Source organism: Solanum lycopersicum, chromosome 4, assembly GCF_036512215.1.
Source record: "Solanum lycopersicum chromosome 4, SLM_r2.1".
NCBI lineage: Eukaryota > Viridiplantae > Streptophyta > Magnoliopsida > Solanales > Solanaceae > Solanum > Solanum lycopersicum.
Window position 1 is genome coordinate 2337176 of NC_090803.1, and position 17777 is coordinate 2354952.

At 28.0% G+C, this 17777-nt stretch overlaps 2 protein-coding genes across 2 annotated transcripts; both read right to left on the bottom strand.

Moving 5' to 3' along the window:
- Positions 1 to 11721: 11721 nt before the first annotated feature.
- On the bottom strand, positions 11722 to 14965 carry LOC101263103 (uncharacterized). The gene is made up of 3 exons (XM_004236876.5): positions 14703 to 14965; positions 14453 to 14559; positions 11722 to 12147 (listed from the first exon to the last, which is right to left on the bottom strand). The coding sequence occupies exons 1-2, from the start codon at positions 14793 to 14795 to the stop codon at positions 14458 to 14460; spliced, it is 195 nt and encodes a 64-aa protein (XP_004236924.1). The 5' UTR covers positions 14796 to 14965; the 3' UTR covers positions 11722 to 12147; positions 14453 to 14457.
- A 389-nt stretch (positions 14966 to 15354) lies between these two features.
- On the bottom strand, positions 15355 to 17070 carry LOC101262803 (U-box domain-containing protein 21). Its single transcript, XM_004236875.5, has one exon. It carries the CDS (start codon positions 16784 to 16786, stop codon positions 15458 to 15460), a length of 1329 nt encoding a protein of 442 aa, XP_004236923.1. The 5' UTR covers positions 16787 to 17070; the 3' UTR covers positions 15355 to 15457.
- Positions 17071 to 17777: the final 707 nt, after the last annotated feature.

The following is a 17777-nucleotide window of genomic DNA, read 5'->3' on the forward strand; positions in this document are numbered from 1 at the left end:
GTGATACATTAAAAAGAGACTTCTATTTATTCGAAATAATGATCGTTTTAAAAAATTATATAATATAATTAATAATAGGTTATTTGTATATTAGTTTGAAAATATTTTTTAATGGTACTATATAATGATTTATTATATTTTACATGTATGGATGCATGGTATTACTCTATAGAGATTTTGTATATACATAAATATACTTTTTATTATGCGCACAAATACATTATATTGCAATATTATTATGGCCTAAATATATATCACTTTACCTAATAATTAGAGTCGAAGCTACGACTTTAAATAAAAATTTCTCTCTTTTTTCGATTGTCCCCTCAACATAGGTATATTTTAAGTTAGTGGTAAGAAATAACGGCTATTTTTTTTTTCCCTTTAGTTGATAAATAGTTATTATCATTTAGTTTTAAATTTCACTAATAAAATTTCAAAATGTATATACTTATAAGCCATCTGTCCATACCATTCTTTTTTTCTCCAAGATTTGGTTTCACAATACATTAAATTGATTTTTTGAAGATTAGTTTGGAAACTTTGCAATATCCACATATAATTTTAATTTTAAATCTACTAATTGGTTTTGTTTTATCAAAATTTAAATATTGACTGTTCTTGTCTTATTAAAAGACAAATTAAAGTGGACTTCAATGTCACTCCATATCAGGTTATATATATATATATATGCATATATATTCTAGGTTAATAAAACCATATATTATTACTAACTCCATTATGTAGTTTTACCATTAAAATAATTAATATCACATGCTGTTTTGTACTTTTAAAACCAAAAAAAAAAATTCATAAAAGTAGAAAACTAATCAAACAACACAAAACCCTAGTCCCAGAAATTCAGAATTTTTTCTCTTTTTGTCTGCCACTTTCAAATGAGAAGAATATAAGTATGAACACAACATTTTTATAAACTTGTAATAGCACATGGAAGGTATGGAGGTCTAATTAAGTTACAATTAAAATAAAATAAAAGAAATATAAGTTTTAACGATAAGAACTACAAAATATCAGTGCACAAAATATCTTGTGTTAATTAGGGTTAAGGACGTTAGGAAAAGAGACACACTCTAAGAGATGCGTTATAGATAATCTTTTTAAATACCAGTAAGTATTAGTGATTATTTTCATAATTCAAATTCCTAATCTATAGCTCACACAGATACAATTTTATCATTATTTACGGCTCTTATTCTTTACCACTTACCAGTTACATCTATGCCAAATATTTCATTCTAAAAGATCAATGTAGTAAAAATAATTTAACCATTTAACCTGATATATTTTTACTTTTAGTACTTAAAATATGATTTTTTATTTAAAACTTTTTACCTTATAACATCCTACCGTTTATAACATGACAAGTTGAGACCTTTCATGAAAAAGGATACCTAGAACTATTACATATAAGGAGTATATGTATAATAATATAATCATGTGATAAGTATTCTTCTATAATGTTTTAAGGAGTTCGGAGCTTAAAGGGTGAAAAATGTTAACAAAAATTTCAAAACGGTATATGAAATTTCTTTTTAACCAAAACGGTAAAATCGCTCATGAAGTAGCGATTTTGCCCGCTGGAAAAAGTAAAATCACTGCAATAGCAGCAATTTGTTAAATTTGATTTTATTAATATTTTTAAAACAAAATAAAATTTTCTTTTTTTAATTTTTTTAATATGTCGCTGCTGAACAAAATGAGCTAAAAATCTCAGTATTTGAGCTTATCATTTTGAATAATAATTTAATTCGATATTGCTCAAAAAGAATGACGAATGTATCCGTTTTAATATGAAAAATCTTGAAACTTCATGAAAAAAATGGTGTTAATCTTGTATAATGTATGAATATGATTGTTATGAATGGACTAATAAAATTATGGATCAAATAAGATCGATAAGTCATATTCTAAAATTCAAAAAATAATACACGCAAAAATTAAGACAATGTTGAATTTTGGGTTCTTGATTCTGAATCTCTAAAATAGTAGTGAATATAGCAAATGGACTGCTATAATAAAAGTAGATGTATAATAACTATTGGTTTTTCTAAAGGTTTTTTAAAAAAAAACTAGTAAAATGAATACATATACATGATATAATCTAAAAAAGAAACATGAAAAATTTATTATATTGGATTACATAAGTTCACCTCCAATATTTATATCAATAAATTCGAAAAAAGAAACTATCAAACAATTTATTATATTGGGTTACATTCGTTCACATCCAATAATTAGACCAAATCAACACATGGATATCATATATATTTGAATCTAAAAATCTTTTTTTTTTGTTTAAAGTTATATTATTGTTCCAAATTGATTCACCCTCGATATTTTGATTAAATCACACATGTATATCATATATTTGAAACTAAAGTTCCTTTTCTTTTTATTTAACCTAAGATAATTCTATATTAATGTGTTTACACCTTTGTGCTGACAAAATGAGAATCATTTGACAAATCCATACAAGGAACTATGGCAAAAATAATATTTTAACTAAAAGGTAGAATTTTTCTAATTATAATATTTGATATTATCAAAAAAAATTTAATAATGTATATAGATTCAAAAGTTAGAATATTAAGCCTGTCAAGACCCCATTTTTAATGCTATTCAACCACTAAAATATGTTATTACTCAGACAAAAAGGTGGGGATCACAAACCGACCAACCCAACTAAAACCCAAAATTGTGGACTATTTTTTTCAAAATGATTGTCATTCAATATTATAATTGAATACTTTTTTGTATAATAGATTGACATTATTGTTATCATATGTTCATGTACATCCCAACTAGAAACCATACTTTTCAAAATATAAAATAAAATTGCAAGATCAATATTCACCATCACTAGTTGTGGTCGATTTTCATACGTTAATATAGTAATCGATTTTTTCATAAGTTTTTTTTCTTAGTCGATGAGTCTTTGTTTTACTAGTAAAATACTAGTAACAACGTTTATTTTTAACGTATCGGAGCTCTTCTAGGAACACCTTTCCTTTTGTGCAAATTCTTCTTTGGTTTCAAAGGTGAAATGCACCATGTTTGAATTACCTCCGATGACTCATTCAAAGAGATACAAGATTCATTTTCATTCGAGTGATCAAATTTCGTGATTTGATTGGAGATATAGTTCTTCTGACGTCCTTTGCAAATATTTGCATCGACGGATACCTAGAATAAAATTATCATGAAAAAATGAATTTCGTTAATAAAGATGAAAAATTAAAATCAAATAATTAAAAATGTGGTAAAGTGGAGATAATTTACTTTGCAAGCAATGGAGCAAAATCGATTTGGTAAATCTTGAAGGTGTCTCCCACAAGCTTCACAAGTTACACTCCCCTTTAATTTTGAAGTTTTGCTATCTTTAGATTGAGGACGTGGATTTAGATGTATAGCTTTTTCACCATTAATCTTGTAAGTCTGCAAAATCAAATCATTTTGTGATAATTTATTGCTAAATAAAGTGACAAATTCTTATGTACACTATAATAATAACAATATTTATGTTTAGCTATTAAATTTATAGCTCATAAATTCTTATACATAAATTCTTATACAGATAAAAAAAAATTTCTCAGTCGCTACTCTTTGGGTGCGCACAGAAATTATTATGCAAATATATATATATATATATACACCATCTATTCATTATGATATTTGTATTATTAAGTCGAACATAATTAATGTACGAACTAACCACTTCCTAACAATATATATGAACCATGAAACATTATTATTTTGATATTTAAGTTATATTTACTAATACGGTCTGATTTAGGTCCAAGAGTAACCAATTCTTTTATTATATATTATCATATAACGTTTATAATTTTGTAGGTAGGAATCAATATTTAATTCATCTTATTATATAAGATGTAAAAGATTTTTGAAAGTTAGATAAAAGGAAAAAGGATCTGAAATACATTCAAATTTTGATCGAATTTATTATTACGTTATCAAATTTTGAAAAAAAAACTTTTTATTTTTGGACTATTAAATAGTGTAGCATAGTAATGTGTCCACACGAACACATATATACCTTTAAAATACACTATTAAATAGTTCATGAGCTAAAAAACACACTAATAGTTCAGGAGAATAAAAGGTCCATAAAGTTTGACATAGTAACAGCAATTTCGACCAAAGTTGAAGTAGATTTCAGACCCTTTTCCCTAATTAAATGTTATTCATTTGTCACAAAACAATATTTTAGTTCTTGTTTTGTAAAATTTTAGAAATAGATAATAAGCTTTTAAGTAATATAATTCGAAGTTATATAAAAATATAAAATAAAGTTCTATTGTACTTAATTGAAAAACATAAAAGTTTGAAAAGAAAATTTAACTACATTCCTACATTCCTAAATGTAGTAACTATATATAAGAAAATAATGAACTTTTCTAAATATCAATCATAACTTTGCAATCATATAGTATAATTTTCTAGTTTGAAGGATTAAAATTTATTATATTTTGAGATATTAAAATAAAAACTTGATAGAGCTTAAGGATGAAATGCATTACTATGTTACTATACAAGACCACTATAAACTTTATTTATTAAAAGGAATTGAAAAGATATTTAACTTTATATAGTATTTTTTATTTATAACAAATATTATTTTATATTTTTGATGAGCCAACTAGTTAAATTTCTCTCTCTTTAATTAGCACATATATATACTACATTGGTACATTTGGATGAATTAACACTTAAAAATGTTTTATATAGCTTAAAAGTGAAATTTTTGAAGAAAAGAAAATATATGAATAAAATCGATTAAAATATTGATAATATCTTATTAAGATTTGGTTTGTCGCTATGGAACATTATGGGCTAATTTTGAATATGTGATCTAAGCTAATTACCATTTTAAACCAATCAATATCACTATTTTACATGTAATTATTCTACATGTAAGTTAAGTACCATTTTAAATCACCAATCAATATCTATCATAGAAATTTACCTTAATAATAATAATTATTATTTAATAAGACTTAATTCTACCAAAAAAATATTAAACTATAATATGTAATATCAAGGTAATTAACATTTTAAATCATCATCAATATTTATCTTATAAATAAATTTAAAACATGATTGCTTCTTTTTAGAGGGTTAGTGGGTATAGAACTCAAAACTCATTTTTCACACACACAAAAACCAAAAATTAAAAATTACATGAATTGACAAATTAATTGATTAATGTGACTAATATTTTTTTAAATTGAATTAGATCAACTTCAAAAATGTATTATATACTGTACTAATCAAAATTTACGTAATTTGAATCTCAAATTAAACAAAAAAACATACCTGAATTTCCGCACAATTTAGATGTTTCTGAATCTCATGAAGTCTAACAACATCATGATAAACGTATTTGCAGATTTGAAGCCATTCATGGAAGCAATGCGACGAAGAAGATACACAATGCTTACAGAAACAGAGATTACAATCGATACAAAACATATTCTTCTCATTTCTTCTCAATTCTCTGTGATATCCACACGATTCGAAAAACTTAATATTAAGCAAATTCTCAATCCAATCTACTTTACTCCTCACTCGAATTTCACCTCCGATTAGCTTCACAAAAAACAACAACAATCGCATCATTGAATTTGAAAATTTAAGATCTGATTACAGTTTAAAATCTAAAACAATAACGAATATCATCAAATTAAAAACATATAAATATAAAAATTTAATTTGTATACTAACCATTTTTTTGTGGTTTTTTTTTTAGTGAAATGGAAGAAAAAGAGGAATTTATTATTTTGAGTAGAAGTGGAAAACAGAGTCTTTCTTTTTTATCTCTTTATAAAAAGCAATGGGAAAGTGAAGGAATGATAGCCGTCTGATCATTTAAATAGGGGCCCACGTCAGGCGTAGTTGTTAGGTTTCAACTGTTGATTTTTCCCGCCAATTTCGGCCAATGCTTTCGGAGTTATGGAGGCGGCCGTCTTTGGCTTTTGAAATTTATGTTAAATGTTAATATATACATAAAATAATAAAATTTTATTTTTGTAGGGAGATTATGTACTTAAAAAAAAAGTAATTTAAAAAAGGCAAAGTAATATTTGGGGATAAATATAAAGAGTCATGGTTGGAATTAGGGGTGTTCACGGTTTGGATAAAAATAGTTTTAAATTAAGAAATTAAATTAAAATCAATTTTATTTGGATTTGATCTGAAATTTTTGAAAATTGATATTATTTGATTTGGTTATGGTTTTATTCGGAAAAAAAAACTGAACTGAATAAAACTGATGAATTATATAATATACACATATTTTATTAATATACATACTTAATATATTATTTTTATAAACAATCTTATATATGTTTTCATTATAATTTCTTTATAATTTAATTATTGAAAGTAAAAATATTCAAGGTGAAAACATTTATTTTATTGATTTTATATATAGGAGCGTGTGAGAATTCTTCGTGGGACTGAAAATGTTAATGTCTCTTTCTTCTAAGACAACATAGTGAATTTAAAGCTTTAATCCTAATAATTTCAGTGATTAAAAGTTCAATAATTTATGTCATTCTAATTTTATTTTTTTTGTTTTGAATGAATTGTTGTCACTTTCTTCACATTTTAAATTAATTTTTTCTTTTATTTTTTTATATGGTTAATAACCGAATAATCGAATCAAACCGAAACCGATAACTACCAAACCGATAAATATATATTATAGTTGGTTTGGTTTTGATAATTTTAAAACCGATTAAGTTGGTTTAGTTTTGATTTTGACCAATAATCGATCCGAACCGACCCGTAAACACCCAGTTACAATATTTTAATATTATGGGTTAAGATTTGAAATTTTATGATTATTTATTAATTTATTGGGTTTAATTTTTTTTTGTTACATATATTTAATATACTAAAAATATGTTTAGTATAATTCTATACATAAATGGCTTGAGGGCGAAATTAATAAAGTTTTTATTTTTAGACATCCAAATTATTGAGGCTCAAAAAAGAAATTAATGGTAAATTTTGTGATATATTTTTTTCACTTAATATGATATTGAAGATTGTTATAAAAAAAAAGGTCCAAAACTTATAATAAAAAGAAAAAAAATATTCTAGAATTTTAAAATAAATAACTTAAATTTTGTATTAAAATAGAGTTTTTAAAACAACATCCAAGGTAATATATCTTAAATATGTAGGTGATATGTTTATTAGCTAGAAGTAATGCTTATTTTTATAAATAACAATATTACTATGCGAAGTTAATTCATGTTTTCATCTCATTTGAAAATTATTGTACTACAACAATAAGTATGCATAAATAAAATAAAAACAATTCTAGCTTATTTGATTAGATATGTTTGTTTATACTTGGTGATATACACTAAAATTCAATAAAATCATTTGATCATCTATATATTGAATTTATCATGACTATTAGTATTTCACGAAGAAGAATGCTATGTAATTGAATGAAATTGTAGAAACTTCTAGAATTGACGAATTGAATTAGCAGTGTATACTATTTAAAAGGAATGAAAGAAAATTTGGGAATTTCTACTATGTTTCATGTATAGAATTTAAAAAATAAATAATTCAAACATACCACTAACTTGAGCTGTCAAAAAGGATCGGCCCAAGCCTCGCATACCAAGCAATTTAAAGGCCTGGGACGGGCTAACCCTTTATTCGGAAAGGTCTGAATATGCTCAACCCAACCAAACTCTTGAAAGGCCGAGGGTTGGGGCGGGCTGGCCCTTCTTTATTTTTATTTTTTTCTTTTCAAACTTATAGTTCTATAAGAAAATGAGAAGATTTCGAATCAAATATGACTAACAATTGTGTTATTTTAATGACACCACAAAAAAGTCTAGTGTAATTAACATGTATTTCACATACTAGATACGTGAGTGAGATAAGTAAGTGATAAGCAAGAGTTGAGGAAGGCGAGGGTGCGAGATTCTGTATATGCATTTTAGATATACGTGAATCTACTTTGATAGAGTGTATCTAAAGCATATTCACCTAATTTTGAGTCCATATATTCGGAGATATATGTATATGGATGTACCAAAATCTGATAAGATTCGTAATATTACAACATAGTGTGTATTTAAGTAATTAAATTAGGAAAAATTGTATAAAATAGCAAACTAATAACCTAAATTAAATTGAATAGCTAGGGTTTGATTTAATTGTGCTCCATAGCAAACGTTGGCAAAAAATTGCCAGGCGTATCTCTCCCAGAAGTCTCGCTCGCCACTCTCCCATTATCGCCTCTCTCGCTTTATACACAAAAGTGTATAATTTCTGTTTCTGTTTTGTATAAAGCGAGAGAACATTGTATATACACATGCAAAAATGTATATCTTCGTGTTATACACTTAATTATATAATTTACAAACATTTTACTTCAAATATTGCAGAGAAAAAGGCCAAAAGATTATACAATTGCAGTGAAATACAATTTTTTCTAGTTTTATACAACAGAAGTGTATATATTGTGTTTCTGTTTTTGTATAAAGCGAGAAAAACATATATCTTCTTGCTATACACTTATAATTATGCAATATACATACATTTTAATTCGATTCAACTGTATGCAAAACTAATTATACAATTGCAGCGAAATAGGCCAGCGAATTATACAATTTAGGCCAGCGAATTATACACTTTTATATGTATAGCGAATTATACAGTTTTTATGTTTGCTATGGAGCGCAATTATGCAAAGTTTGCTATATTATACAAATATGATTTTTTTGTTTGTTATATGTGAAAGTTGCCCATTAAATTATATACTAGTTAGATTATTATAAGTTATCCTAATAAAAAAAATTGGCCCATGGGCCGACCCTGACCCGGCCTCGATAAAGCCTCAAAGACTTTTATGGACCGGGCTTATAAGCCCTAGGTTTAGAATGGCTAAAAAAATCCTATCCCAACTCCATCCCAATAACTAATTGAATTAGGCCGACCCCATAAGCTCATTTTGACGGCTCTACCACTAACACTCCAACCATTTCTTGCAATACTTAGGAGTTAATATCCTCGTATTTATATACTATAGGTTTTTTATACTGTAGTTTTCTCTTTCATAGTATACTTGTTGGGTACGTATGTATTGATTTTTTATTATTAATATAAAATCTTGTCTTTATATATATATATATATATATATATATATATATATATATATATATATATATATATATATTATTTTAATTATTTTATCTCTTTACTTTTTTCTGTTAATTAGGAATAACTTTTCTAAAATTAATTTTTTTAACACTTTTTGTTTCATGCAAAAATAGTTTTATCACACCAGACGTTTATACCAAATCAATGCAATTTTTATTATTACGTGATTTAATGAAATAAAATAAACTATAAATTTAAACACATAACATACATATATTAACTTAACATAAACATCCGATACGAATAAATTTTATTACCCTTTTACAATCCCTAAGGCAAATAACGGAAAACATAAAATAAAGACATGGTGTCTCAACCATTTAACAGGAAACTAAAAATATTAAGATATTTATAATCAAATCAACATTTCGATTCAAACACATAATTACTTATTTATAAATTAATTTCAAACTTTTATCAGTTATCATAGATATACTTATCAGCTATGTTTAATCAATTAAGCCAAACATATTGTTTTATTAGGAAGCTAAAGCATGAAAAAATTACCTTATTATGAAATGAAATATTGACAAAATAGTTTCATTAATGTTTCAATATTGACTTTTTTTTAATCATTTGACTTAATTTTGCATGCACTTTACAACTTGTGCTACACGGATTTTCTGTTTCAAGACAATTTACAACTTGTGTTACCCAATTAGTCCTCCCTCCGTCCGAAAACGTTTATCATTTTACACTTATTAAAAGTCAATTTAACTAATTTTTAAAAGTAAATTAGAGCCCATTAATTCGGTATTTTAAACAAAAAAATTAGATATTCTCATACTATATGAAAAGTACTATAAATAACAATTTTTTTGCATATTACTATGATGAAAAAATTCATCTTAAAATGTTAATCAAAATTTTTATAGTTTGACTCTAAAAATAAAAAACCATGACAAACAATACCGAACGGAGAGAGTAATTAACCCGTTAGTAATTATTAGTCAAACTGATTTAACATTTCCATTAAGCTAATTATTACTTTTTGAAGAAAAATTACATATGTCAAATGTCTAATAGTACGTAAATAGATTCGAAAAAACACAGGGCATTTATAATTAATAATAATAAGGTTAATAGTACTTTTGATACCTCCTTCGCTATTGGTAAATTCCTATTTTGATTCTATTGTTATTTAGCTAATCATATTTAATCTTTAATTGATTGAAAATTGAAATATATACTTTTGATCCCTTTTCTAGTAGTATATGTTCACAAATTTATTATGATTATTAATTATTCTACTCATTAATTACTCATGTGCTATGATAAATTTATGTTATTAATTCTTTTTTGAAGGTAATATTATTCTAAAAATAATACTAGCACAAATATAACCACACATTTCAATTAATTATTAAATGCGCTTAGTCGAATATCGAGGGACTAAAATTGCTATTATCCCTTAATGATATTATCATCATAGGAATCTTTTGTTTTTACTACAAAATAAATAAAAATTATGTCTATCATGCTCATTTTCCGCGGTGCAAATAGTACAATTCATTATGGTAGTGAATTTTAAAAAATAAATTAGAAATTAATTAATATTTATTATCTTTTAAACATTTTTATTTTATTTTATATAAAATCCAGCAAAGCAAATCTAGGTAAATGATTATTTTCACCCAAGAAAAAGGGGAATGATTTTTGGCAATAACAGCTAATTTTCATGATTAGCATTTGTTATGATTTTCTTGATTAGATTTGATGGGATTTTGGCCCCATTTTCTCTCTACATTTTATTTTTTGTTGCTTTTTCTTGTTAATAAAAAGTGGGGAATTTTGGTTACACAAAGTGACGAAATTTTCATCAAATGCTTTTTTGAGTAATTATTAGTGTTTATAAAAATAAAATAAAACGATCAATTTTATACTACCTTTAATGGTTTGAAAAATGATCCATATGTTGCAACGAACTTTTTGATTATGCTAAATAAAACAAATTGGTTTTGTCTTTAATTTTACAGAGATTTCAATGACAAGAAACAATTTTTTTTAAAGCCAGCAGTGTCCGAGTCAACTTTCACTCAGCTCGACTAATTCCACGAGATACCTGTTTAGGCTGTCACCTCCCACCCACAACAAGTATCAATAGAAAAGATCACCTAGTATATTTTATTTCCACTGAAATCTAAGGATTCTCAACCACTTCATTGACCACTAGGCCACACCTTCGAGTACACCACCCTAGGATGCACCGGAAACATTTTATAAATACAAAGATTATAAGTCTTCTTTTCTTCAAGGTATATACATATATATGTATACTAAGTTTTTCTTCAAAGTTAGTGAATGCATATGCACCCGAATCCACCACACGGGTCCTCCTCTGGTCTCGAGAGGGTGGGACGTATGTAAACCTTACACTGTGTAAGACGAAAAAAACCAATAACATTGTTCTTTTATAACTAACTAATGTATTACATAAATTGCTTGAACCTTGAAGGAAATCATTAAGCCAAGCTCAAAATCAAAAAGGAATTATTGAGAATGAACATATCATTAAATAACAATGCTTTCAATTTTGTCAAAGGGTGAACTTAGTTATTACAAAGTAAATCACCTAATGCAAAGAAGAATCCCCCTTCTTTCTCTAAATAAACCAAAACATAAGATAACAATATCAAATGTTGGTTTAGCAGAACTTCTAGTCCTTCATTTACATATCAAAAGTAGACTACCTCATAGCATCTTAGAAGACGTAATTGTCATCATAAGACGAACCAAACGTGAGTTCATAAACAAGTGACCTGAGGATTGAGAGTCTGATAAAACGTACATTGAAGTAACTAATGAGAGTTCAGGATCCAAAAAGTGGAGGATCTATCATCTGTGAGCAGTAAGCAACTGAACCTTCTCTTTGTGGTGCCGTTTCCAGTATTGCTCTCGACTGTTTTTCTAGTACTACTGCAACCATGTAAAGGAAAAGAAAGAAGATAAGAATCAATGTATAGATGATCTTAAAGCTTGTTTATGAGGAACGTAGGCTTGAAGCTTATATCATATTTCAAGTCCAAAACAAAGACGATGTTGATTTATGATGGACATTATATCTTGTGGAACTATATGCTAATGATAAGAAACCTAAAGTGTTGAGGTCAGACCCTTCTAAATTGAGACTTTGGAGCAACCATTTGCTTATATAGGGCAAACCAGTAAAACGGATAATCCGATTTGAGCATTAAAAAGTCTAGTTAATGACACTAAGAGTTTTAGACAACATTTATATCAAGAACACCTACAACTTATCAACCTAAGCAATGAATTCAAGAGGAAATATCACCACATGCTGCAAACTGAACAAAATCTCAAACTGCTTCAAGAGTAAAATACCATATCATCTATGACTATTCCCAGTATTTCAAGAATATTACCTCTATATGTGTATAGCGCATATGCAATCATTGCCTTATTCCCAGAGATTTAAAAAAGTGTGTGTGTGTGTGTGTGTGTGTGTATATATATATATATATATATATCAGTCAAAATGTAGAACTTAAATGTCGAGCAGAAACAAAAGCAGCAGTAATATGCTGACTAATTATTATAATCAAAATATCAAATCGTTCAGTAAAGGAGATCTGAATAGATTAGAAAAGAAACATCTTTGGACTACTTAAAAACATTTTTTTAAAAAAATTAATCAGGAAAAACATGTTTGGCCTTAACTACGATATTGTAAAGGAAATGCAGATATCATATAAGCAACTGATTTTGGTAGTAACCCATTAAATTAATTTTCACAGTGAAAATTAAAACTTTACAATTCCAAAAGGGAACAGAAGGAAAGAACTTAAGCCCGCTACTGATCATTCCGTGTTATTTTCATGGTTGATTGCAATAAATTACTGTAATGTGTTCGAGTAATCTTGCATCTATGCTTGAATCTTTTCCTTGTTGCAAATTATATTTTCTTGAGAAGATATAAATAAACAATACAAGGCTTGAATATATTTTATATGTATATTTTCCCTCGGTTTAGTGGCATGTTTGGCTTCTTTATTCAGCAAGTAGAAGAAACTCCTAACTTTGTAGGGTGATAAGTGAAAAAGCACAGTGGGAGTTTCCCCCTTTCCTGGCTGAGGCTTTAACCGTGAAACTGCCCATTAAGTTTCATGATGTATGTTGGAGAAGAAACGATACCGTTTAAGATTAACTTTCTATGGTGAAAGGGAAATGAGATGTCTGTACAGTTGTTGCTACCACTGCTTTTGCTGCTCTAAGTTATTTGTTACTTCCTTTGTATGAAAAATGACATTCTTACTTCCTGTTTCACTTTGAATCTAACTGTTTTTTCTCTTTTGGTTGAATGTTATCGATTATGTGTATGTATAGACACATATTGAAGCCAAATGTGTTTTTCCATAAAATTTCACTCAAGGTTTTATGGTTTCCCAACTAGGGAAATGTGGCTTACTCGGCCACTAGACACATGAGTATTTCCCAACTAGACTTGATTACAAAACCGAAGGCCAAGACTGTTTAGAAGGAATACGGTTTCCATATTGTCCCCACATAAACTCATATAATTACAGTTTTTTACTTCAATAAACCCACGCTTCAGTTGTGCTTTGTGCATTACGCTCCAGCAGGTAAATGTAGCTTTTGGCAATTGACAACACAACTAGAAAAAATCAAGCATGAGTTCAAAGACATATTGGCGTTATCATTTATGTACAGTTTAGACAGGCCATTGAGAGAATCATCAAATGTACCAATAAGTTCTTATTAGCATTTCCTGTCCTTAAAGGATACAAAACGTTCCTTTCATATAACAGTCACCATTTTTCATGTCAATATCATGACAAACGTCATCGCAGATCAGAGGTGCCTTAAATGCATGAATTTATTAAACCATTAATAGGTATTGAAGATATTTCATTCATATTGATACTTCATTCAAAAGGAAATCACAAAAATGCACACATAAGAGTACAACAAAATCAGCACCCAAGGGAGTGGACTAAAAAGCCTAGTGTTCAATAAAGTGCATTGAGAACCATAATGTCTCATGTAGCAAAAACACTAGGTGAGTTCAACAAGTGTCGTATGGAATTAGTCGAGGTAAGCATAAGCTGACCCATACACCAAAGTTACATGAAAAAAAAACAGCTTCCTTTTTACTCATCTCAAACAAAAAGTTATACAAGTCATATTCCAGAATCAAAAGATTAAGATCAGATTATCCGAATTCAATCTCACAAGTAGTTACCGGGTTCATTGATTATCTGCCAGCTCCTGTTGATCTATGCCTTCATTTTTTAGGTTCCCAAACTTGTCCTTGAAAGAATCTTGCCTCTGCAACCACATCATGTGACCCTGCCCAACAAATTACACAAATTGGAGGAAGATACTACAAAGTGAAGGAATCGATACCTCGCCAACAAGGTGAAAATTGAAATAGTCAATCAACCTTGCTACTAAGATTTATTTACCAAAGCATACTTGAAAATTGAAATTACCTGGAGAGCAGCAGCCCAGACAATGAGGAATGAAGCGAACCAGAGTTTCTTGTCCTTGAGAAGTTCCTTCACTACAAATTTTCTCTTCTCCATTGATGAGTACCTCAAAACCCCTTGTTACTGAAACACTGTAATTTGCATATTGAAAAATTGAATTCGGGTTAATATTTCTCAAACGGGTTAAATTTTATGTAAATTATACTTCACTCCCACAAGTTTTACATTGTACTACTAGTCTCACGCTTTATACGTATTTATTATCTTTAAATATAGCTCAATGTGCATAAAAATTTAAAAGAAATAACAAATGGTTAATCATGATCAAGGTATTACGAGTGCAATGGTAAGATCGCGCCTCCTATTTCATGATCACTAAGCACAATAATCAAACTAGCCTTTCTATTGATTGCGATTGTGAAAGATTCAATCTAACATTCACAGCACAGTAAAAACTCATCTCAACCTCCTTGAATCCTAATTAAGATCATCCCAACAAGTTCTAAGTGATAATAAAAGACAATTCAAAACATAATTGGTACGTCAACACTAAAATCGAGGGAGTGAATTGTTATACAAAGTCACTAGAAAATTACCCATTTTCCAACAACATAAATGTTCAACATAAGCTTCTACAAGTAAAACAAAAGAAAAGTTATATCCAAAAGAATATTCATAACTTATCATTCCTTGTTAAATTTTGTATATTGACATATGAAAAGTGAATGTATACACATAATTTCAACTAAACTAAATGTTCAAAATGGCCTCTTTAGGTTCTTCAAATCCAAAGAATCAATACACTCTACCTCACCTCTATGTAAATTCAACAATTTCAACAACTCACTTGCCTTCTCCTTAGTATTTTCACCACAACCAACTTGTATTAGTAACAATAGCTTTTGAAATGCACCAACTTGAAGTGCTTCATTAATAAGCACAACATTATCATTCTTCCCAATTAATAACTTCCATAATATTGAAACTGAAAATTCAGTTGCTAAATCTGAAACTCTCAATAATTTCTTGATCAAAACAGGAATAGTTAAGGCATAATTATTAGCCCTTTTTCTCCCTTCTTGTGAGTTGCAAAGTCTAGCCAAAATTCCCAATACTTTTTCACATATGCTCTTTTCACAATCCACAAGTGTCTCTATAAGCAATTCCACTAACCCCAAATCAACAAATTTTGATCTTGCTTTGTCATTTGATAATTGTGATGAATTAACCATATGGTAAATTGTTAATAAAGAAGCTTTTGTAGTTGTAGGACAAATTGGCTCTTTTATTAACTTCACTAATGATTCTAAACCTCCATCAATCTTTAATAACTCTTCAACTCTCCATACTTCTTCCATCCTCATGATTTCTTTAAGCAAAAACACTGAATTTCTCCGGCTCGATAAACTTCCACATTTCAAGAACCAAATCATGCAATTTAAAGATGATTTTGATCCAAGAATCGACTTGGACTCACTATCTAGAGGCAATAATATTGTCAAAGCTGATATAATTTCTTCCATCGTTTCAACTTCGTAAACGGATGATTTCTCCGTAAAACAATCAAGTGTAGATGATAACATCTTCCCTGCACCATTTGCAACAAAGCAACGTTTATTCCTTGTACTTTCCTTTATCATATTCCTCATTTTCATTACTAGTTCGCGACTAGACTCTGAGCCTTGCTGCAATTTGCAGCAAGACTCGATCTTTCTAAGAATCCCCGTTACCTCTGATGAGGTAACGGGGATTCTTGGAGTTGGGATCCTCTCGATCCCATATTCTTTATTCGCAACACACCATTCTTGGATCATTTTCCTCATGGTGTGATTAGGAATTGGCTCAAGTGTGTTCAACAATTTTTTAGTGATGGGGCATGTTTGATTTCCGTTTTCGATCCATGTCTCGATACTCACACGATCGTACGTGATCCCCGTCGACAACGTCACAGGATCACTCATCAAATCTAATGAAATTGGACACTTGAAATGGCTAGGAACCATTAACAACTCCATGGTTTTTTCTTCAATTTGTTTCTTTGTGTTACTCCTCTTTGATGCTCTTTTCTTCCTCCATGTTGAAATCATTGTATTTTTATGTTACAAACAACAAAAAGAAATTGGAAAAAAAATGAGTTTTGTTATATGATTTTATTCTTTGCAAGTTATAGAAATTAATGAGATTTTGGTAAGTTTGTAGGGAGTTAATGTGTATATATATGTGAGTTTATTGATGTCACGCGGTTCAACTTTCAATATTTAATATAATTGAATTGTATAGTACTTTCAATTATGTATTATAATTTTAATAGTAAAATATTTCATGAACGTGTGAGCTAAATTGAATATTGACTAAGAAAAATTGTGAAGTGTTGAATAGGAATGGGGAAAAAAAGGGGTGCTAATATAAGAAGATTTGTTTAGACTAGATTTTTATTTTAATTTTTTTTTTATTTGACTAAAGATGTTAGGTTGAAAAAATAAAAAATAAAATAATTGAAAGGTTGGCTTAATTTTGACAGGAGAAAATAGACAAGACAAAAAAACTGGTCGGTGGACTAACCTTATTTTAGTGTATATTTAAATTTTTATAATTAAAAAATTACTTTATGTGATACTTAAAGCAAAGTTGGGTAATTTGTTTATATTATAGATAATTAATAGTTTAGCAAATCTTGTGATATTTATATATACAAAAACAAATGAGTGATCATTTGTTTAAAAAATAAATTAACTACTCCATGTATGAGGATAATATTTTTTTATATATAAAGGAACTAAGAAACACACAATATTTAATTATAAAGGTAGTATATTGAGTCGTGTATCACAAAAATCAAAACAATTTTTTTTTTTTTTGTTAATAATCGTGAGACTAAAAATCTTTTTCCAACTGTCCAATGTAAAAAAATGTCAATATTTTTTAAAATAAAATATAAGAAAAGTGCTACATAAATGAAACATATGGAGAAAAAAAAAGTTATATATTAAAAAAAAATAGAATTCAAAGGAATCAAACTTGTATACGCTTCTTTGTTTTGGTCTACACGGACTCGTTTTACATGTAAAATTTGGTTGT